General features: G+C 41.5%; 1 protein-coding gene across 5 annotated transcripts in view; it reads left to right on the forward strand.

The window, feature by feature from the left end:
* The window catches only part of abr (active BCR-related), a 118,729-nt gene that overhangs the window by 90,967 nt on the left and 3,701 nt on the right, over positions 1-24,061 (forward strand). For all 5 annotated transcript variants that reach the window (XM_011483721.3, XM_011483722.3, XM_004076596.4 and 2 more), the window contains 5 exons: positions 21,456-21,515; positions 22,130-22,239; positions 22,312-22,451; positions 23,393-23,527; positions 23,670-23,775. In XM_011483721.3, the coding sequence (XP_011482023.1) occupies positions 21,456-21,515; positions 22,130-22,239; positions 22,312-22,451; positions 23,393-23,527; positions 23,670-23,775 (551 nt within the window). The remainder of the gene's footprint in view (positions 1-21,455; positions 21,516-22,129; positions 22,240-22,311; positions 22,452-23,392; positions 23,528-23,669; positions 23,776-24,061) is intronic.

Consider the following 24,061-nt stretch of genomic DNA (forward strand, 5'->3'; position numbering starts at 1 on the left):
GTTTGGATCTGTGTTCTGTTGAAAAACAAAACATTTTGAGAGTTTTTTGGGGGGCTTTGAACTAGATCAGGGGTCTGCAACTCGAGGCTCTGAAATATTTTTTGCTTTTCTTGTCCTCATTTCAGCAGAAGCTCTTGTCCTTGTTAATGTAAAGGGAAACGTGGCTTTTTATGCCCCAGCTGACAACAAAACGGTTGATTGCAAATGTTGGCTTTAAGTACAGACTCGCTGCAAAGTGACAGCAAACAGATGCATTACGTTTTCACAACTGGCTGCTGTAATTGTTTTGACTTGCGCAGCCCACAGGCTCCCATGACATTACACAGTCCGTTTGCAGGACGGAGCTGTGCCAGACGTTTGATCCTGCTTTATGACTTCCTGTCCCATGGCGAGGGAGGGATACTCCCTGTTTCCGGGTTGGACTGTGCAGACTTTGGTTGCTTTTGTGCTGATGTTTTCATCACAATGGCTTAAAAAAAAGGAGCAGCATTAAACACCTGCTTGAGAGGCTTGAAAACAACAGGTGATTCACTTGTTGCTCCCTACAAGTGATTTTTTTGTAATCAAATAATGCTTTTATACATTTTTTTTTCCGGTTATGCAACCTGTGAGCATCTTATGGGGGTTTAAATGAGGCTTATAATGATGTTTACATGTACAGGAGGCATTTCTTAAGCCCCTCCAGAAGGTTTTTTTAGCTTTTCATCCATATTAAACATGTTATTGAAATGCATGCAATCTTAAAATTCAAACAAAGACGCTTACTACTGTAAACTACAGTTCACAGGTGTCAGGTTTTAAATGTTTTGCTCAAAAATACCTCCTTTAATTACAAAATCCTTAAAAACAGCCACATCACTGGGCTGTGATAACAGCTGAATTGAACCACTTTAGAGACCTTGAGCTTCAGCACTGTTATCTGCAGTTCTTTGAGTTTCTCAGATGATGCATCGCTCCCCTTAAAGCGGCCCGTTGCATAACCAGTGTGTCGTGTACAGAGCCAGCAGTGTGCTTTTTGGAAAGTCTCACTGGCAAAATCATGAAAGGCATTAATCTGGCGGGGGCGCTGGCTTGAGTGCTCACCTGTTCCCCCAACTATCCCTGCTTTCAAAGGGATGAGGGGGCGTTTGTGAGCAAGGGCACCTTAAAAGTTTCATACAGTCACAAATTGTTTGAATTATGTAATGTGAGTTGTATAATCCTGTAGAGTTAGAGGGATGTGGACTATAGTGTGTGTTTTGACGGCCGTGTAGGAGTTGCTTGGGTTGATTGTATCTAGTCTTATTCGTGTTGTCTACTCTTCCATCAGTACAACCCAAGGCCTTGTTTTTTGTTTGTTTGGTGTGAAGGAAGCTGATCTATTTATACGGAATCCATCCTTTCTCACTAATCCTTCTCTGGCTCCTTGCTGTCATTCGTTACAGTGATAAAAAAGTTGTCCTATGATCTAATTTAATTCAGTTCAATTTTATTTGTATAGCCCAAATTCACAACAACAGTCGTCCCGATGGGCTTCTTATTGGTAATTGAAAAAGTAAAACATAAAAACAAAAGGATAATGAATGCATAGAATTCAATAGGAAAATACTAAATTGAAATAAAAAACTGACTAAGCTAAACTGGACATCCCTGCCCTTAGACCCCACTTCGTGGTAAGGAAAAACTCCTAAAAAAAAAAAAACGGATTCCGGAAAAAACGAAGAAACCTCAGGGGTGTCCACATAAAGGAGGGATCCTCCCCCAGGACGGACAGGCGATTTACCAGAACTCATACAAAAGAATTAACTTATCTAACTCTACAACTACATATTTAAAGTCCAGCAGACGAGCTTCATCCAGATGGAGTTGGGGGGACGGCGGGGGGCGCGAGTCAAGCCGGAGACAGGATCCACAGCCAGGTGTCAGAGCAGGAGGAGAGACGGGGTACTCGGCCAGGTACAGAGCAGAGACGAGCCAGAGGCAGGATCCACAGCCAGGTGTAGAAGCAGTAGTAGAGGCAAGCCAGAAAGGAGGCACACGGTCAGGAACAGGAGCACGGATAAGCCAACTGGAATCTGGAAGCACTCCCACTCACCCAGAGGGGAGAGGAAAAGAGGGACAATACATGAATCGCACTGCACCAAACAGAGGCATGGAGAACTAAATGATGAATAATGATCAAGAATAGAGAAGAGAAGAAGGGTAGAAGTAGATGGGAAAAGAGGACAGAACCCCAGTGCACCATAGCTACCCCAGCTTCAAACTTCTAGCACCCTACTAACAACTAATTGTTATTGTTATTCAGTTTAATTTAAACACATTAACCTTAAGTTAAATAATCTCTGAATACTAACTAGTCTGAAAAAAAGCCTGTCCAAAGAGTAATGTTTTCAGTCTAACTTTGAATGTAGAAACTGTGTCGGCCTCTCTTACAAGAGCTGGGAGCTTATTCCATAAAACGAGAGCTTGGTGACTAAATGCTCTACCTCCAACTGTGCTTTTATAAATTCTGGGAACCACAAGCAGTCCTGGATTTTGGGAGCGAAGTGTTCTGTTTGGTTGGTAAGGCACTATAAGGGTCTTTGATATAGGACGGGCCATACCATGTAAGGCCTTATAGATTAACAGGAGTATCTTGAACTTGATTTTAGAATCAACTGGGAGCCAGTGAAGTGAAACTAACACAGGAGTGATGTGATCTCTTCTGCTAGTTCCTGCTAACAATCTAGCTGCTGCATTCTGAACAAGCCGGAGACTTCTTAAGGAACTCTAAGGACACGCTGCTAACAAGGAGTTACAACAATCCAGTCTAGACCTAACAAGTGCATGAATGAGTTTTTCAGCATCACTCTGAGAAAGAATATTTCTGATCTTAGCAATATTCCGCAGGTGAAAAAAATGCAGTTTTACATGCCTGAGATATGTGAGCCTTAAATGATAAATCCTGGTACTTACACCATCAATGGAGACTATCTGATCAGACAGAGCATCTCTGAGGTTTTTGGGACCTAGTATTCTTTCTTTTTTCAATTCTTTATTCGGAGAAAAATCAACCACAAATCAATCCTCTATTGATTAAGTGAACGGTTATCCTAGTGAACTGGTGAAATGCAAATGCGATTTGATTAAATGTAAAGTTCTTTCATGTTCTCTTGTCACAAGTTGCTGTAAAGAGAAAACTGGGGGGGAGGTAGATGGATGTTTTCCTGACAGAATGGCTGACCCAGTTTTACTCAAACACAAAATCATCAGAGCTTGTAACGCTGATAGTTGATGGGGATTGTACCACCTCATCTTAAATTCATAACAAATTAGGTCAATTTGTTGCAGTTAATGAAAATTGATGTTCTTTGTTAGAGTTCACTAAAAATTTTATAAATTTGCCAGTTGAGACTGTAGACCATGATATTCCCTCATGAAGTGAGAGATAAATATTTGATTTTTGTCTTTTTAATGCACGTACTAGAAGGAACCATTACCACCTGAGATGGTTTAAGCCGTAGTCCTGGTGTTAAATGTATTCAGTCTAGTTCAACGGTCTGCAGCTTTCAACAAGAAAAGAACCATGTGAGTCTATTTCTCACTGACAAGAACCCAATAGGAGCTACAAAGTCTTACTTCACCCCTTAGAAAAATAAGAAACTGATTTGTGTTTATCTCATTATTACTATTATGATAGAAAATAACTATTATTTCTGTGGCATGAAAAAAAAGGGAAAATAGCTTTTTCCCCCCGTAAATATTATACCTTTGAACTTTTTTTCTGGTTGTACTTCCTGATTTTTGTGGTACACAACACTCCAAAATCTGTCAAAAGGTTTCAGTATGACTTTGATAAACTACCAAGCAGAACCCCTTGATAGATTGTCGGAGCATTATGACTTTTATAGGCAGTGAATAAGTTTAAGAGGTTTGACTTAATAATAATAATGGGGGATTTTTTCTCCGCATTTGACCCATCCCCATTTATACATAATAATTTTCTCTTTGACTCCGTCACTTTTTTTCTATCTCTGATATTAGATTTAATCTCAAATACAAATGTCCTGAGGTGAAGCTTTCCCCATTTTTGCAATGTTAGAGATTGAATGACAGTGATAACCACAGAGACAAAAGCTGACCTAAAACAATAAGTGGTACACACTCTTTTCTACTTGTTGTCTCTCAAAACTATTTTACGACTATTTTAATTTAACCATTTGTGCATTCTTATTTATTTACAGCACAGCTTTGCCCTTTACCCTAACCCTATCAACAAACAGATTGTTCAGTAGTTTGACCAAAGGTATGACATGTGAGTGAGGAGGCCTGGAATCAAACCGTGCTAAAAGAACTTTTATCCACAGACGAGTTTACTACAAACCAGTGTGTGGCATATCTTAACTTTGAGTATCTGTGTTTCACACCACGGTGTGAACGCGCCCAAAAAATTACAAGGTTCAGTTACATTCCTTAAGCATACTAACTAACTTTTAATGCATGTGTTCAAAGAAACACACAAATGTAGGCATGCAGGCATTGGTAAGGACGGCATAAGCAGACTCATTGAATGCCTGTTTATTATTACCCGAGCATCATCTTTATCGCTGATGGGATTTCTTGAAATCCATGTTCCTTATCTCAGTCTGCAGCATCGTCACTTCTTCCTTTCCTAAGCCCACCTTTGTCTTCACATCATCTAAATGTAGACTTCCAGGTGCTTGCATCCAGTCAGCAGTGGGTGTACACTTGAGATAAATTATTCAAGCAGGTCAGCTGCTTGGTCTTCTGAGGATGCACCCCCTTCATCACTGGAATTGGGTCATACCAGTCGGATGAAGCACAACGTTGACCCAGTCAAGCAGAGATCACAGCATCAGCTTGTATGCACATCAAACCACAGCTATGATGAAAACATCAAAAAGTTTATGCTCTTAAGAAAAGAAAAGAACAGATTAACCTTTTAGGTGTAGCTTTATTCAATAGATATGAAGTCGACCACCTCTGACTAGCGGACTAGCACCTTGTAATTTAACCAACTAAGATTTCCATTTGCATCATTATTTTTTTGACCTTTTTAGCTACAAGTTAATAATCAAACCATCACCCATGCTGCATGCACAGTGCTCTAAGTAAGCACCTTCTTTTGCATGTCATATCTGACTCAACAAATTCAAGATGACGGGTTCTGAATGGCAGCAATAACAGCAGCAGACCACAGGGCAGTGGTGAAGCAACAGTACGTGCACCTTTTGTGTACTATAGGGCTGCATTTTCAAAAACGGGATGATTGAAAAAAAAAAGACGTGAAGATTGCCGTGCATACAAAGTGTGACCTAGATGTCTGCAGGAGGTCGGGCAGAACCTGCAGGATGACTGCCTTAGTGGGTTCTCTTGCATCAGTCTACCTGGATATCTTCTTCTTGCCCTCTTTGTTTTCTGTGCTTGTGGATGTAAGTTAGTGAGGAAACTATTTCTAAATACTGATTGGTGAGGTGATCTACCTGAGCATTTCAAAGGTTTTGTGCATTTGGCAGCCTTCTCTTATAGAACATACACTTTCTTTCCATCTTTATCCCAGCCACACCCAACCGTACACGCCAAGCTACACGCTAATAAACCCCCCTCATGTTCTTTGTCTTTTCTTTCTTCCTTGTTCAACGCCTTTGTTCCAGTGTGCTTAATAAGTGATGGAGCGGTTTACGGAGGAAGATGCCCCCAACGGCTCACATGAAAGAGAAGCAGGAATTATCTGCAGAGCACCCTGAGGCTGCGATTTCCCACCCTGCTAACCCCCGCCCCCCCGTTTCTACTCCCCCATTTAGCACCCTCCCGTTGCCCTGAAGGACCCTCCCTCGAAAACTACTCGCACACGTTCACAAACCTCATTTTTTACCCCCTCCTTCCCTGCTCCTAAGCTCCAACGATAGCAGCAGAGAAGATCAAAGGAGAGCACTGGGTCATCCCATAAACACGCTTCCAGAGACCTGTCGACTTAAACCTGATTGAATTATCCACCCGCAGCCCCATCTGCAGTTGCAAGCCTCACCCCGCTTGCAATGTGAGCCCATCAACATAATCAGTGAGAAACATGTGATTATCATGTGCTGCTCTGTCATTTTTGATGAATAAGTCCAATAAGCTTACAGCTCCATGACCTTATACTTCAATTTCATGAATCTTTCTTTTTTCTATAAGCACTAAATGAAAATGTGTGTGCTGAATATTTCAGCGCTCTCTAACCCATTTATGTGTGTGAGTTTGTTCATGAGTAATTTTTCTCCTCAGATTTAATGCCAAAGCAGTTCATGCCAAGCTTCCGTTTCAAAGTTTACGCACAGTTTGGAGGAAAGTCTCCTCTTTTAACATCGTTCCAGTGTTTTCCCAGCTGTAAAAATAAACCGCAGAACATATAAACTGTCAATTATCCAAAATTAGAGCAACAAGTTGGAGTGGTGCTCAGAACTCCCCAAAACCAAAGTAAAACTTTAATGTTTCATTTATTAAATCATATTGGTATAATAACACTAAGTCCATCTTTCACCTATGACTGTTGCTGAATTCCCTTGTGGCATTAAAAGAACCAAACAGTTGCATTCACATTAAATACAGGACAGCCATTTGATGAAAATGAGAACTGGACTGAGTGACCCCTCCCATCTGACTTTCTAAACATGAAGTACTGATGGCTCCAAGAAGCAAAAATCCCATAGACGTCTATGGAAAAATAAACAGTTATCAGTCATTCATTCTATTGTCAGAATGACAATTCTTGATCTGATACCTTTTTAACATATTCTTGATGTGTCAGGTTTTGAATAAGTTGGACCCAAATGCAGACAGGAAACAGATTTATTGAGAAGAGGATTGAGTCTTTGAGAGAGTAAACTGGCAGAAGATCCAGAAGGCGAGGCTGAAAGTGGTGGGCTTGGCTCGTGTTTGAGCTGCTTGGTTTGGTTTACTTTGGTTCGGCTTGGCTTGGCTTGACTTGGTGTGGTGCAGCTTAGCTTGGCTGGACCTTGCTTGGTTCGGGGCTGCTTGGCTCAGCTTGGTTGGGTCTTGAGCTGCTTGGCGTGGCGTGGCGTGGCTTGGCTTGGCGTGGCTTGGCTTGGCTTAGTCTTGAGCTGCTCAACTTGGCTTTGCTTAGCTTTTGCTTTAACCAGCGGGGATCAGTGGTCTTTTCCATAGAGGAGAACAGACGAACCGACGATGGCCGGAGGAAGAGAAGGACTTATAAAGGCAGACTAATCAGATGTAGAACAGGTGCGGGAACCAGCGGCAGGTGTGCGGGGACGGCCTCGACACCTGACATGATGATACCAATTTATTTTTCAATATATATTTTTTTTGTGGTGCAAGTTATTCTAGTTATAAACTAGCCAATCAGATACCTCAATAAAAGTATGTGGTCTGGTGTCAAGCCCTCTCAACCTTTGATTGACAGGTTTACGTAGCCCGCTTTCAAGTTGTGGAGGTGTGGACTGTCCAACAAGCTCCCTCCTGATTGACGAGAGCGGTTGCCATAGAAACGATTACTCCGACCGACTCGGACCAATTACTGCTTACTGACGTCATCTGGCTTCATCAACATGGTGGCATCCATATTGCAAAAAAATGGCGACTGATTTATTTTGTTGAAGGCAGAGAGAAGTATGTCATCTTGTTCTTTAGCACTGTTTAGACTACTGTTATTCCTCCTACTATTACTGTCTTTTTATCTATTTTTAAGTCGTTTATTTATTATTTTATATGCTGCTTGCACTGTGGGGTGAGAGCAAAGCAATTTCATCTGTGCTGTATGTCTTATGGATGCAGCATACTTGACAATAAAGCTGACTTTGACCTTTTGACCTTTGATCTATGGGTGACGTAACACTCACTCCAGTTTTATTATACAGTCAATGGGAGAAGTTAAATATTATCGTCAACTGATGTACGATAAACTACTAAGCTAAATGAGTAGCAGCCAGAACCCTCCATGTTCATCAGGAAAGGCTTGGTTTTAAACCTCAAAAGTTGAAACAAACAGATTCAACTGAATCTCAGGGAGCAGCTCTATACCCTGATAGTCTGGAAATGGGGAGTTGGTCCTTGCTTTCCATCCCTCCCCCTGTTGGTGTGGTCATATAGAGCTGGTTTATGATGGGCTGTGCCACCCAGCCCATCTATAATTAAGACCCAGGACTGCTCCTGATGTCACAGCCAAAGCACTCAGGACTACACCAGCTGCTTTATCACTCTTTTTTTTTTTTGAATTTTGAAATTAAACTCCTTACAAGTTTTTCACAGTAATTTAAAACAAGGTTGATTCATCGAAATCCCACTTATTTGTTTTTTGGAGGATATTTAGTGTTTGTATTGACAAGTACTCATTTTGACAAAAAGGTGACTTGGATAGATCAAGTTAATGTCAGTTTTGTTTATTTATTTGTTTCTTTTCCCAAAGAGGTAACAAACAGCCCCCCCTAATTTTTGCTTTTACAGCTCTGAGGTTACAACTTTGCTGCTGTGCCTCTTTAGAAGGCAGTGGTACATCCTTACACGGCATTTGTTTTAGCTGCAGTGAATTCAGTGATTTAAAGTTGGTTAGACATAAAGACTGGGGAGGTTGGATAATTTTACCCCTTTTGAAAAACTGTAAGCCCACCAGTGAGACTGTGTGTTGACCTAAAAAGTCTCTGTAACCCCATAGAAATGCCGTCTGTATGATCCATATTTGAACTTGTTTTTTTCTTTAAAATGGTTCACAGCTCTCGGCTAAATGAGTCTGGAAGGATTGATTGTGGAAGTGAAATGTTTTGCACTGTTTGTGTGTTTTCTATCCAACCATACGTGCCCCTGTCAGACGTATGGTTGCTTTTTTTTTTTTTCTTATATCTTCCAAGCTGACGTTCCTGCACAGTTCTTCGTCTCATCTCAGACTGTTGCTTTGTGTCCTTTTTAATCTACAGAAGACTTTCCAACCATGTGACTGAGACCTCAAACAGTTAACCTTTACCACAATGGAGATGAACTATATTTTGTCACATCAGGATCCTGTAATCTTGAAAAGAATTGACATATTTGGGGTTCTCTTTGGTGTTTGATGGTCAGGGCCCATACAGAACAGTTTCAATGTGCGTGAACCCACAGAATTACAGGTTAACATGTCTGCATGAACAGCATTGCTATAAATAAAATATTAGCCAACACCACTGAGAGTGTTTCCCTGGGTATGTGGGTGTGCAGAGCGTGCTGGTGATCCGTGGGGGGGAGTGCATACGTGAACGCGTGTCTGCTCAGTGATTTTGTTGATGTGATTTTCTGTGAAGCTGTGGACCCTGGTTGAACTCATGGCACAGACATCGCCTGCTCCTATACACTGGTGTCACCTCCACTTGGAGTTTGATTGTGTTTGAGTGCCGAGAACATCACAAATGAAATAAATCTGGGTTATGTGGAGGTTAATGCTGCACAGATTGAATTTTTGTGAAGTTTAGACTTTTGCGTCTGTTTGGGAGAAGAAGAAAAAACATTTAGTTCTTGTCGGCATGAGCTTAAAGTTTAAAGACCCACTCCGATGAAAATGGTGTTTATAAGATGTTTTTGTGGTATTTTTTTCTGATGTTGAATGACAAAAGAAAATTAAGCTCAAAATAACATTTTTGAGTATTTATTTATTCAACTCATTGTGAATCAGGAGCAGAAGAAAAAATGCAGTTGGAAAAAGATTGTATTTGTGATGTAGAAAATACGCTGTGCAGGCCACAAGCTCCCTGCTCCCAGCTCTCCTCAACGGGAAGGGGAAGGGAGGCGGGGTTTCTCTGCACCAACAGTCCCACCCACAACTGATTTCCAATGAACTTCTGCTGTTCTGCAGAAACTATGTCCTAGAAAACAACAGTTTTTTTTCTAAAGATGTCATAATCATAGTTAAAAGACAACTGGGAATGTTTGTAAAATGGCTCAAAAGATGATCAGAATGGGATTTTAAAACGTTAAAGGTAGCGTGAATACTACGTCCTTTTTCTCAAAAGGATCCAGTTTTATTTGTACAAGCATCTGTCTTGTCTGTCCAGAGATCTTTGTACTTTTCCAGATTATTCAGTCTTCAGTGCTGTGGTAGGACAGGCGCCATTTCAAATTCAGTTTTTATTTTTCTCTCCCATCTTGCCCAAAAATATCTTCCATCTCCCAGTGGGTTTTGCCCTCCCCTCCCATTTTCAAATCCTGGTTTTCCCAGACATTTTTTCCAGGTTGTGACGCATGTCTCAGTGTTACAAAGCCCCGCTCGTTAAAAATACTCTGCGGTGAGGGTTAGATGAGGTCTTCTTCAAACAAAAGCACCACCTCCCCTCCTCCACCAACACGCTCAGTCACAAAGTCAGACGTACATGTGTCCCGCTCCCAGTTCCCATCTGCCGCTGTGTTATCATGACCACAGAACACTCTCTAACCCACACGTCTGTGCACCGCGGTGACGCCCTGTCTGCTGATATCTGTAAGGACGTGGTGCCTGTAAGAAAAGATTACCACTCATAGATTAAAAATAGTTTAGAAGACAAAATCAAGCCTTTTTTTTCTCCTACAAATACTAGGACTGATTCTGTTTAATCCAATTCAGGGAGTCTGGAAAACACTGACATTCTCTTCTTGTCAAATCTGGATTCCTCTAGGAATCACAACACAATCACCAGATTGGGATCCACTTATTTGCCCACAAGAAAGAGTCTATTCAAAATACATGCGGCCTCCCCTGAACTTTTTTCTTGGCTGCACAGACCCAGGGGTTGCGGTTAGGGTTAAAACACCAAATGGTTCCTGAATGCAGCTGTTTCTGCAGCTCACCGCTACTCCAGGGTTAATAGTAAGGGTTAATAGCCGACAAAGTGTGCATTGTCAGAAATCAACGCGTCAACTTGACAATGCGCCTCTTTGACCTCCGATCTGAACTGGAGCGTTAAAGGAAAGCGATATAAATATGCTGATTGTGACGATGGGTTAAAGAAAGCATCCGTTCAGAGAGAAAGTTCACCTTTTACCGCTTGTTTTTGTCCAGATGATGAAGCTAAAGTTTGTTTTTAAAAAGCCAGCGCAGTGATACAGAACATTTAAGCTATGTGACCAAAACATATTTATAGGCGTGCGGTTATCACTGTGCGTTATAACTTTTTATTGCACACCCAGCAGCCAATCAGAATCGACACACACCTAGGTGCGCAACAGATAAACAGACTTAATCCTTAAATTTAATTTAAAAAATGTGCAGCGTACAACAAAATCCAACCTTGGATGCACTAATAATATGTGCGGGCAATGCAGCAATGTGCATCTTGGCTGCACGCATTACATGTGGCCAACATGAATTTCCATCACTTTTTGTGCTGGTCGCACAGAAATACGTGTTAATGATATCAGCCTTTTAACAAACATCTGCAAAATTCCTTCTACTTTTCCTAGCAGACCCCCCCCCCCCCCCTGTCCAAATAGAGTGGGACATGGAGGATGGGGATGCACTTTGACAGGCATACACAGACTCCCTCGCCACCTATCGATTTATAATCCAGAGGAATCCATCTCCTAAGAGCAGAGCTCTCTGGCTGTCTTGGTGAATAAACACAGTGATTCGCTGCCCGTGTCTCCCAGGATGTGTGAGTGCGCAGAAGTGTTCCTGTGATTTTCCAATGTCAACACGCAGGCTTTTGAAAGGGGTTATGCATTGTAGTGGAAAAGTGTGAGTGAGTGGATGGAAAATGGTGGAAGTCAGAGTTGTGAGGAAAGGAAGGCACAGTGACACACAGAAAATGAGGAGGAAGGGATGGCAGGAGCAGCAGAGTTTTGATGGAACCATCAAACCCCGTTGGCTCTCACACTCATTTTAAAGTCCCGCTCCAATCATCTTTTGGTTTTTTAATTATGCTGTTTTTAAAAATAAAAATAAAATGTTGTTTTCTAGGATATAGTTTTAAAGAGCGGCAGTAGTTCATTAGAAAGGACAGTTGCCATAGAGAAGCCTCAACCCCTTTGCTGAGAGCTCTCTGTTTACACTATCTCCCTCAAGCTTATAGCCCCTCACACCCCCAACCTAACATTACCGCTGCAGCAAAAATGGCGAGCAATATTGGAGCTATCCAGTCGTACAGTTTAGATCCAGATTCCAGGTCAGACGAGGAAAACAAAGACGTTCCTGGATCTATTTGTTTGCAAGTGGATGCATCAGAATGGAGTGGAGCAGGGAGCTTATGGGTGCCCAGCAAATAGATTTTTTTCCAAACGCCTTTCTATTTTTTGGACTTCTCCTGATTCACAACGATTTGAATAAAGAGTCATCGTATCACAAGAACACGTTGAAAACACCATTTTCATCAAAGTGGCTCTTAAAAAAATCTATGTTGATGTTGATGTCATTGCTCGATTTCATTATTATATTTCTGCTTCCACTTTTTATGAGCAGCTCTGGGAAAGGTTGGTGGGAGGTCAGAATTTATATATCACTCCATCTTTCTTTCTTTCAGCCTCCACATTCACTTCTCATTGACTCTTCATTGCCCCCCCCCCCTTATTCGGAGGTGTGTCCATCAACATGTGGAGGAGCAGGGCCGGTCTAGGGCTCATTCAGCCCTCCTCTGTCCCTCCCTCCCTGCTCTGCCTCACTCAGCCTCTGCATTTCTGCTGCCGTGGTGGAAGTCAGACTGCGCAGTGAGGAGATGCTGGCAGATGAATGTTGATCAACTCTCAAAAACAGGATCCTGTTTTGGATTATTTTTTATCGGCCCAGTGAAGGAAGCAATGGCAGTCTCTTCTTCTCTTGTTGGTCTCTTTTTTTGAAGCGAAGCTTCATCTTTCGTGCTTCTCTACATCAGCAGCTACAGTCGAGGGTTACGAAGGAGTTCGTCCTCCTCTCCTCCTCCAACTCTTCTTTCAAAAATTTCCTTTCCAGCTTTGGGATGACGGAGGTCTTGGTTTCGGATATAAATTTGAACTCTGTTTGCGAGCGTTTGGAGCAGCACTGCTGTGTGGACAACAACCATCTGTCCAGCCAGCCGCAGACCCCTGTGCACAAGAGGCACCCCAACACCGGGGCCAAGCTATGGGGGCGCGTGCGGAGCAAGCTGCTCAGACAAAAGGTCTCGGATTGACGCGCTGACAAACACACACGCATGCATGTCACATCCATACCTGAGCTCTGCTCTGCCCCTTTCATCCTCTCTGCATGTATCCCTGTGTCACTTCCATCTGTTTGCTCTGCCTGTCTTTCACACTGTGTCCGTCTGCATGGACTCCATCTGCAAGTCTGTCTGTCAACAGGCTGTTGTCTGAAACCTCTGTTTGATGTCTTTCATTTTAAAAATAATTTCACAATTTTGTGTTTCAAAGTGCAATTCTCAAAAAGTAATCATGATAGCTCCTTATTAATATTTTGATAAATAATTCAGTTATTGGCCTGTTTTGTTTTAGGATTCTTTACTTTACATCAGGCAAATGAATAATTTAAAATATATTTTCTCAGTTGCATTTATATTTATATTTTAAAAATGCCTTGTTAGTAGTTCTTCAACTCCATTTTCAAAACCTGCTTGTTTGATGTGTTCTTAGAGTTTTATTGTAGGTTTATCTTCCGTCAGGATAGCTCCCTCTGCTGTTCATTTTACGATCTTCTATTTGAACTTTATTGTTTTTTTTTTTGGTCAAACTCTTCTTTTTGGTTTTGGGCTAAGTAATTGTCACAATATTCTTGTATAAAGCATTTATGCGACATATAATTTAACCCCTTCATGCCTGATTTTTTTCCCATTATTATAAAAAAAATTATTGAATGGGTTTTTTTCTGTTCAAGGTGATGCGAAACTAAATGGATTCCTGGATTATATGGTAAATTGCAAATGAGCAACAAATAGCATGAAGGGGCTAAATAGAAATTCATGGTGTCTTTTTTGTGCATTTTTTTCTAAAAGAATGATTGAATACATTTTTAAATTGCGAAACCAACAAAGTGCTGTTTTTTATATCAACACACGGAGATTTTAAGCCATTCATTCTACAATATATTACTGCGTATCCATACATGCACAGCCCTGCAAGTGCACCTAAAGGTTTTCTTGACAGAGAGGTTTGTTGTTCACGCTGCTCTCTGACATCTTTTTTATGTAGTGCTTCCTCTCGTCCCTGGCGCTCTGGGCTTTAATTTGAGTGTGTAATGAACCTTCAGAGCAATGTATCCAGGTTGGGAGCAGGCTTGACCTTTTGTCCCTTTGCTTTTCCTTATTCATTAGATGGTAAAAGGTAGTGAACCGACAACCAGACCAAGCAAAATAAAACCAGGATTACACTCTTAAACCTAGACTTTACTGAAATGACCTAAAGGTCCAGCATTTATTTTATTTTTCTCCTCCTCCTTCCTCACAATCATGGTTTTATTGTCAATAATCTGCCTATGGGGTGTAGCGGTGCTAAGAATCTCCAAATTGAGCTCCCGTTCATCCGACCTCTTTGCACAAACCTGAAATCCAGAGCGCATGAGTGCAGGCGTGTTGCTGTTTTGATAGCCTGCCTCTAGATCCGATCAGGCCTCGTACAGTTCAGCCTTTCTTCCCTCCTTTGTTCTTATCGCTGTGCTGCTGGCAGTGATGGTTGATGGTGGAGATGAGACGACATGAGACCGTCTTCTGTTGCCTGAAACCGTAACATGACAGAAGCCTGTGGGTCGAGATCTTCTAATAGATGAAAGGGCTTTGCTTTAATAACTTCTAACTTTACTTTTTTATAGTCAATAAAATCCTTTTCTGCTTTAAATTAACTTAGAAATATTAACCTTCAGTGCTCAACGAGGTGTTTGCCAGTCACATCAGTGGTGCACAAGGATGTCGGAATGACACAGAAACGCCATCAGTGTAGTTTTCATCTAAAATTTTATGTAAAAATTCCAAAAAGGCTTTCAAATTTGGAGTAATTCAATATTATAAATCCTTATATTATATATACTGTAGTTCAATGGAGGTTTTCTTGTTGTATAGACATTTTTCACATTGTTCTAATTTTCTCTTTGCTTTGCGTTTGGATTTACACATTTTAATTTTCTCTGTATATTTCTTATCTTTCTTGTGAAACAAATCAGTTTAATCTCAATTTTTTTGTGCGTTTGCAGTGAAAAATAACAAAATTTGCAGTAGAAATTAACAAAAGTACTTGGATATTTCTAGATAGTTCATTGTGGAATTATAGTGTTTTAAAATTTAAAAATGCATCTGTAAAAAATACGGAAGGGTTGTGCTAAAAAGATTGAGGTCAAACATTGGCACAAAAACAGTTTATAAATGAGCAAATTGTAAAGTAGTAAAAATACTCAAAAGTCTCTGGACCACTAAGAGTTAAGTTCTGCGCTGTGAGGATGCTCTCATACTTGAGGAAACAGAACAGATTTGTGTTTGTTTCCTGCATCCTGAGGTGTTTTGAGGAATCTGCATGTTAAAGGATGCATGAGTGCACTGAAGCTCACCAGGGAGACGTCGCCCCTCCTTCAGTCTACAGATGCATATGATTAAGACCCGCTTTCTTCAGATAGGAGGCTGAATGGGGACACTAATTGGACTAGGACCAGACATAATCTATCTTGTGTGTCCCGGCATGAGAGCAAAGTGTGATTAAAGTGCAGCTTGGTAGTGGAGGTTGTTGTTTTTTCCTTTAATAATGTGTCTAGTGACCTGTTTTGTGGGTTGATTAGATTTTATTGTCTTCCTGGCCCTGTCACCCAGCTTAGCTAAAACAATAAAGCTGGCTTCAAAAGTTCATCACCTCGTCCCATATGCCACTTCCGCTGCATTTTAGCCCACATTCCGAATCAGGCCATTATAATAGGTTGATAAGTGCCGATTAGATATTAGCCTTTGGTCCCTCCCTCCAGCCCGAAGCACCAGTTAGTCTTTTAATGGGTCTTTTCAACTGGCCACATAAATCTGAGTGTCCCCACCGGCAGCCATAGCCCTTTTCTGACACTAAGCCATCCCCCTGAGTGCAGAGTTGTGATTGGTTAATGAGCTCCAGTGGGGGAAGCAGGGGGTCAGTAAAGTATTCTCAGGTTGACACCCTCAATGACCCCATTTGCCTCTGGCCAAACAGCTTTATATGCCCAGGATGGCTTCAATCTGTGTTTAGTGAAGAAGCCCTCCATCCTCCAATTAGCTGCTGAGGGGTATTGACCGTCCCTCTTCTGCGCTGACAGTGAACCGGGGCTAAGATGGAACTGGAACGTTACAGATTTGATAAAGCTGAATTATTCAGAGCCACCTTTTTATGTGTGTTTTAGATTGTTAGAGTTTCACTGAGAGAACATTTACAGCGATGATGTCATCGCTGTGAAATGCTGTGTCCCCAAGTGCTGACCACAGTGTTTCCACGAGTTATAGTGAGGAACATCTTTACATTCTGAGAATGCTTTGGGTTCTTCAGGTGCTTTAAAAGGAAAGAAAATAACTTCAATGACCAGATTTGTTCCTATTGTAAGTCGGCTTCACTAAACCAGAGTTGTTCTGAGCTTCTCTCATTTGGATTTAGCTGAAGGAAATCAACTGCTTGACTGGTATCACCTAAACATTGATCATGCTGATGGGGCATCACCGTTTTTCTCAAATAATTCAAATTTAAAATGTTCATATTTGATTCTACTCATGGTTTTATTCAATTTGATAGATTTTTGCTTGCATTTTGATTTCAAAAGTGGTTTTTGTTTGATTTGATTTCACTCTATTTTAACATAAAAATCATATAGTTAAATGAACACAATAACCAGGAAGTAAGAGAGTGCTCGAAAAAGAAGAGGGGGCAATAAATCGTATTAATTCCACCCTTAATGTTATGCATAAATTAATACACATTAAATATAATAATTATTTACATAAACAGAAAACAATTAACCTAAAAGCATCATAGTACTAAAATAACATCATGAGGTTCTTTTTTTTCCAACTGAGATTCTACATAAACAAAGTTGAAGTTGCATTAATACAAGTTTCCACTTTTAATACAACCAACTTAATTAATCATTTCATCAATTATTGTTAAAAATGTGTTTTTGTCTCTCTAATGCAGCATGACATAAAATCCTCTTTTGTGAGGCAAAAATCTCAAACCAGAGCAGGAAACAAATACTTTACCCTTTTCCGCTCTTATCAAAACACACGGGTGCTTCTCGGCTCTTACGCATGTGGGCTGCAGGCGCGGTCACGCAGCAAAAGAGCAGCACTCGTCAGCGTGTTCCCTGTGCCAGAATCCTCCGGTAGGAGGTGAAACGCTCATCTGCAAATCACAACTCTCTGTCTAGTGGTTCAAACCGCCAGTGAGGTGAAAAGGCAACATGGCAACGGAGTTAAAGACTCCCTGTGGCCATGGTGACTTCAGCAGCTGTGTGGTGCAGACTCACAACTGATGAACATGTAAACATGGCCTTCATGTGATCGCCGTGTCTAAAAATAATCAGGCTGCCTATAGTCTGTAAAGCACCAATGCTTCAGTCAGTGTGATGCTTGAGCTGTATTGAAAAAGGCTTAGTGGCTAAAAAAAAGCATTCTTGTAATCTTACTAAAATGAAGGAGCTCTGCCATTTGAGCTTCAATCTAATTAAAAGGATTAATAAAAAGCTTTCTGCAGCTGAATGAACGCCTAATCTGCAGGAGAGGAAAACTGTTCAGACCCAGAGAGTCATTAATTTTTGTCTTATCAAACACACAGGATGTTCTTTTTGGGAGCTTGTCACCTCCATGCATTAATATTTTGGCACAGCTTCAAAAGGTTAGTCGAGTTATTCTGGGACTTTACATGTCATTTTTTAAAGGACTGTTCAGTTTAAAGGAAATATGCTGCCTCAGTAAGATCATATGTTTTATTATACTTCATTTACTTGAAGCTACATAATATGCGCAAAAGAAAAGAGTTTAAAACTTGAGACGAAAAATAAACTGCATGTTAATACATTTTTGACATGTAATAGGAATCCTTTTTACCTTTATAAAGGTAAATAGTATTTGGGCTCATTTCAAGTAACTTAATCTGTACTGCTTCTCATTTGAGCCTTTTAGAATAAAGGTAATCTGGTAATAAAATGTAGGATTTGAATTTTGCTATTTTCTTTATCACCAGTGCAACTCACAAAGAAAAAATGGTGAAAAGGGGATGCAGCCGCATGTTTTTATCACTTACTTTGAGCTCTCCTTGTATATTATAGTTTTACATTTTTATTGCCCCCAAAATAAAAAAGGCTTCAAATGACCACAACCAGAAAATGTATCCTCATGCAACCTCTTTTTGAAATCATTTGTGTTAAAGACACGCTCTAATGAAAATTGTTCTATTGGAGTTTTTAACATGTTCATTTTTCTGATAGTGAGGGACACGCATGTAGAAAATGAACCATAAAAAAGGCATTTCTGAGTATTTCTTCATTCAAATCTTGGTAAATCGGGAGCAGACGGAAAATGCATTTTTGAAAAAGATCTTTTCTGTAATGTAGGAAATTTGCTGGTTGGGTCTTAACATCCCTGTTCCGCTCCATTCTCATGCATCCACTTGTGGACAAATAGATCCGTCTTTGTTTTCCTCGTCTGAGCTGGAATCTATCTGGAGCTGTTTTTACCTTCAGGTCGCGACTGTCTGACTCTCCATTTAAGGTTGAACATGTTGACTTAGGTGTTTCTGCCTGTGATCTGCAGAACTGGAAGAAAGAAAAAGCTGAAATCAGCCACGACTCTTTCTGTAGGGTTTCTGAGCGGCCCAAAAACCTGGCAGCCACATGCCTTAAAGCAGTTGTCAAGCGTAGGGGGCCACACACTCTGGGTAAGCAGCGGTGCCCCACATCTGCGGCTCACACACCTGCACAGCCGTTATTACAGAGGAGCGGCTGGCTTTCATGCACACACACACACACACATGTCATATATTTTGCATAAGGAAAGGGAAGTGAGCCCTCACTGGAATGCATACAAATCAATGCGCACAAGTGATTGAAAGCGTTTCTTTGATTTGCCTCAGGCCGTCCCTGCTTTTTATTATCTGTCCGCTTTAAGGATCACTTTCCCAACAAAGACACCTTTGACTTTGGGATGATGAGCGTTGAAGCCTCAGGATGTCTTAGAAACGTTTCCAACTTTCACCCGGTCCTTCACATGAACACAAACGTGCACACTCGTGCTCAAAACGCCCTTCCAGCGTTTCTTGAAAAGGAAATTGACCGTTGCATTTTTCATCTGTCTGTAATGAAATGAAAAGTGAATAAGCTTCACTGGTCTTTGGAGGTTATAGTGTGGTTTTGTTTCCTCATAGCCCCTTGAGTAGTGTTTGGAACTTTCTGTTCATTTGTTATACTGGACTGTGGATTCTGTCCAGTTGTGACAACCAGATAAAGGCTTTATGTTATTTGGTGATTTACAATTCCACACCTCAGAGTCTTCCTGCTGACATCCACCAAAAAGTCTCAAGTCATTTTCACCAAGCCTGTTTCATGTCATACAGCTGTTCCCCTGACATTTCCTGTCTCATTTTCAGAACTACATCTAGTTTAAGTCTGACAGAGTGAGTATGAGCCACTTTATCACTTATTCAGATTTCTCTCTCCAAGATTTTTATTTAAAGGGGGTGACTTCAGGTCTGGGAGGGATCACTGCATGCAGAACCCCCATTTGAGCCCAGTTATGAGAATAAATGATTAAGATTCGTCATGAACACTCACCTGGATCTTTGCCGTTCCTTCACCTTTGACAGTAGCTGTTTCACATTTTTGTGATCTTAAAGACTCCGGTCGTCTTTTGATCTGTTGTAAAAGTCTTCCCAGTCGTCCTTTCTTTAGGATGATGCCATTTTTAAGCAAGATCAGAAAAACCTGTGACATTGTTTTTGCAGAGCTGCAGTGAGTATTTAGAAGCTGCTGGTCTGTTGGTACAGAGCAAGCCCATCCCCACTTCCCGTCACACATCTGTTTACACTCCCTCGCGCCTAACATTGTTGGAACAACAAATATGGCGGGCAATATCGGAGCTCTCCAGCCGAACAGTTTAGATCCAGATGTCAGCCCAGACGGAGAAAACAAAGACGTACATGGATCTATTTGTCTGCATCTGAATAGAGCGGAGCAGGGAGCTTGTAGCCTGCCAATTGTAGGTTCTACTTCACATCTACAAGCTTTTCCCTAAAGTACTTTATCATCTGCTTTTGATACACAACATTATACTATAAAGAAATATTTTGAAATGCAGTTTTGAGCTTAAGTTTCTTCATACATGTCCTCCCTCATCAGGAAAATCCCTTAAAAACATAATTTTCGTTGGAGTAGGTCTTTAAGTCAGAAAGTGGGATCTTGCTGGAACAAACACTAAAAGAAAATGAGACTCCCAACAAGCTAATGAGGAAAACTGGCTGAGATCTTGCAACATTTGCAGTTTAATGCAGACTGAGGACAGTGTGCCATTCTTGTGCTGGCCCAACTAACGATGTGTTTTTTTAATGTGAGCACATCTGCACAGAAGGGGTCTAACATTAGGCCAGCGTCTATAAAAAGAGTGGTTAGCATTTGTTGCTCCCACACTTTGTGCTCAGACTCCAGCAGAATTAAAACAAACACAGGCTGCTGTCTCTGAGGTCTCAGATGGTTTCATGGGACCTGATCCAGACTGTGAGAATGTGTGCCTTGGTCAGACCCCTGTGGGGCTGCCGGGGGCACATCCTGGAAGTCATCATCATTCTGTCATCTGAGTAGACTTGGGGACTCTGTTGTGAGTCAGCTTTATGGAGACACAGACCATCATGAGAGCCAGAGAGATCAAAGGTTAACACTGGATGGATGTAGAGTTTGGAGGAAGCTTCATTTTTTTCCTTCTGCTCCTGATTCACAATGATTTAAATAAAGAAATGCTCAGAAATGCAGTGTTACGCTTACGTTTTTATATATATGTACTCACTCCTGATTGTCAGCCTGAGGACGGTTTCTGTGGATGGCCTGTTTCATCTCCTTGGGTTACAGTAAAGGATTATGGTTAGATCCTCCTCTGGTTCTCTTCTGTCCTTTTTGACTCAAATCATATGAAAGTCTGTCTGTATTTAAAGTTGATTTGCCTGCGTAGCTGTCAGCCTAGTGGTCCTTTAGTGAACTGACATAACTTGAATTTTGTTTTTTAGGCAGCTTCCAACAGGAAAAACGTTCCATTTGACTTTGCATGTCTGTGTGTGTGTGTGTGTGTGTGTGTGTGTGTGTGTGTGTGTGTGTGTGTGTGTGTGTTGGAGTTGCACTCACACATTTAAGCTGTCAGTCCTGATGTGTCACTCAGTTTTTCAGCATCTCCTTAACATCACTGCTTTGAGATCTACTGTCTATAAACTCCAGGAAGGAGAAACCCTGCGACTCACTGTGTTGTCTCACTGTCTTTTACAGCTTGGCGATGGGATCAAGCAGTGTCCTGTGCCTGAACTGATAAACGTCTTCTCATTTGGTCACAGAACTGACGTGTATCTGTGTTTCTGTCTGCGTTGTCTTTCAGCTGGATCCACAGACAGTGCAGTCCAAGAACTGGCAGATGGACGTGATCGAGATGAACGGGGTAAGACACGAGCCTCTAAGCGACTCTTGGACTTAGTTTCTGGATCACACTCTGTCAGTGTGTGTGTCAGGGAGATAGATGTATGGTGTCTGCAAAGATCCGACTTATCATACTCAGTTCAAACCCTAACACAGCTGCGTTCCTGCACATCTCCACGGGAAGTAGGGAAGTGTTATGCTACGTTCAGGTTTAAGTGGTTTATCTCACAACGCATGTTCAGTGTTTTGTACGTAGAGCACAGAAATGGTCTTAAAATGTGCGTAGCTATGCGTGAACGCAAGAGTTTGAAACGTGGAAGCCCAAAAACATGCATGTACGCGCCTTTACAGTAACTTTTCATTGACAATACTTGTTTGAAAATGCTCCATCAAAGGCAATGGGAGCGTCACTTTCAGTGGCATCTGGGCTCTGCTGTGGCTTCCAGTTCAAAGATGAAATACATTTGAAAATTCAGTTTATTTTAGCGACATAGCAGATCCGACTGAACATTTACCTCCAGTATTTTCAATACTTTTTGATTAAACATGACGTCAAAATGTCAAGTGTTATGTGTTTCCGGGGATTGAACCCTCCTCTGAGGTCTGCCTTAGCCTCTGCCTGTTGTTCTCCTCCAGATAAAAGTGGAATTCTCCATGAAGTTTACCAGCCGAGACCTCAGCTTAAAGAGGACGCCGTCCAAGAAGCAGAGTGGGGTGTTTGGAGTCAAAATCAGTGTAGTGACAAAGTAAGCACCACTGTAAAACACAACTGCCTGACTGCAAACCATAATGTTTACAAACTCCTATTGCCCTTTTAGGCGCGAGCGCTCCAAGGTGCCTTACATAGTCCGTCAGTGCATTGAGGAAGTTGAGAAGAGGGGGATCGACGAGGTGGGAATCTACAGGATCTCAGGGGTGGCCACTGACATCCAGGCTCTGAAGTTGGCATTTGACACAAGTAAGAACACTCTTTCACTGTTTGACGCCGTATACCTCTCATTTCCTTCACCACAGCCCAAAGCATCAAAACAGAACTCTGATCCTTAACCTAGGACATTTAGTCATTGTGTTTCCATTCCAGTGGAATGAGCATGCTCATTAACCCCACTCATGATGTTTGGGGTCCAGTCATAGAAAATGAAAAAGGAAAAGTTCCTCTTGTAACCAACAAGACCTTTTATTGCGAAGGAAGTGGGTCCCTTTTTACCATCCAGTGGTTCCTCGATATATCGCGGTTCACCTTTCGCGGTCCCACTCTTTTCCTGAGTTTCTTTAGTGATCTCCTCTGTTTCCTGTGGAGACTGCGTTCAATTTGCAAAAATGATTTCATTCTAAAACACTGGACGTATTTTTCTATGAAGGTTTGAACTCTAAGAGTTTAAACAAGAGAGAAAAGTGAGAAAAATGTTCATCTCTGTCTGATAAAACTCTATAAAGTGTGTAGTGAGGAGTTTTACAGCCTTAATCATCTGTAATTATTGTAATAATAAAGATTAATAGTTTGGGGATTTCACCTATTGCAGGTTTTGTTTAGAATGTAACTTTAGCTGCGCCTCAGGAACATAAATATTTTTCGAAATTCTCAACAATTCTCTGAGGTCACATTTTTATGCACCTCATCGTTTTCACACGTATTTGATTTCAAAATTAGAAGCAGTGGGTCACCTGACCTCACCCACCATCAATGTTCTACATTGAAGCTGCGCTACAGACGAACCCCAATTCTGCTGAGATAAATGGATAAATTGGTGAGAGGGGAAAAACATCAGCTGTAAAGTGATTCTTTACCGCCCCAATTTAAGCTGCGTTTGCTCAACAAATATTCTTCAAGGCAGAGTTTGTCTTTGGTTTAGTTTGATCTTTTCCACATCTGGACTCTTCTCTGATTCTGCCCCGTAGATACCAAAGATATTCTCATGATGCTGAGTGACATGGACATCAATGCCATCGCAGGAACGCTCAAGCTTTACTTCAGGGAGCTGCCGGAGCCTCTGCTCACCGACCGCCTCTACCCGGCTTTCATGGAAGGCATCGGTGAGACTTCAGCCCGAGCAACACCGTCCTCGTCATCACGTTGGCGTTTTTCCCTCACCAGCTGATCCGAGGTTCAAGTGCTCCTTTTCCATAATTACATCTTTTCTTCGTCCCCCCCCCCCCCCCCCACACACACACACAGCTCTCTCAGACCCCGCAGCTAAGGAGAACTGCATGATGCACCTCCTGCGCTCCCTGCCTGAGCCCAACATCATGACCTTCCTCACGCTGCTGGACCACCTCAAACGGTACACACACTCCCACACACATGAATGGAGCTCAACAGGGAAATGGATGTATGTACTGTTCATGTCACCTAGACAAAAGCCAGCAGATCTTCTGCTGTGGAAGTCTAGTCATCTTTCAGGCATGACTTGTTATTTGCATCAAATCTAGCCAAAGTCCTTTATTTTTAATTTTTAGAGGTTTCTCCATACCGCGAAGGAGTGTCTAAGGGCAGGGATGTCCAGTTTAGTTTAGTCTGCTTAGTTGAATTCTATGCATTTATGATCCTTATGATTTTATGTTTACTTT

Source organism: Oryzias latipes, chromosome 14 (genome assembly GCF_002234675.1).
Source record: "Oryzias latipes chromosome 14, ASM223467v1".
Lineage (NCBI taxonomy): Eukaryota > Metazoa > Chordata > Actinopteri > Beloniformes > Adrianichthyidae > Oryzias > Oryzias latipes.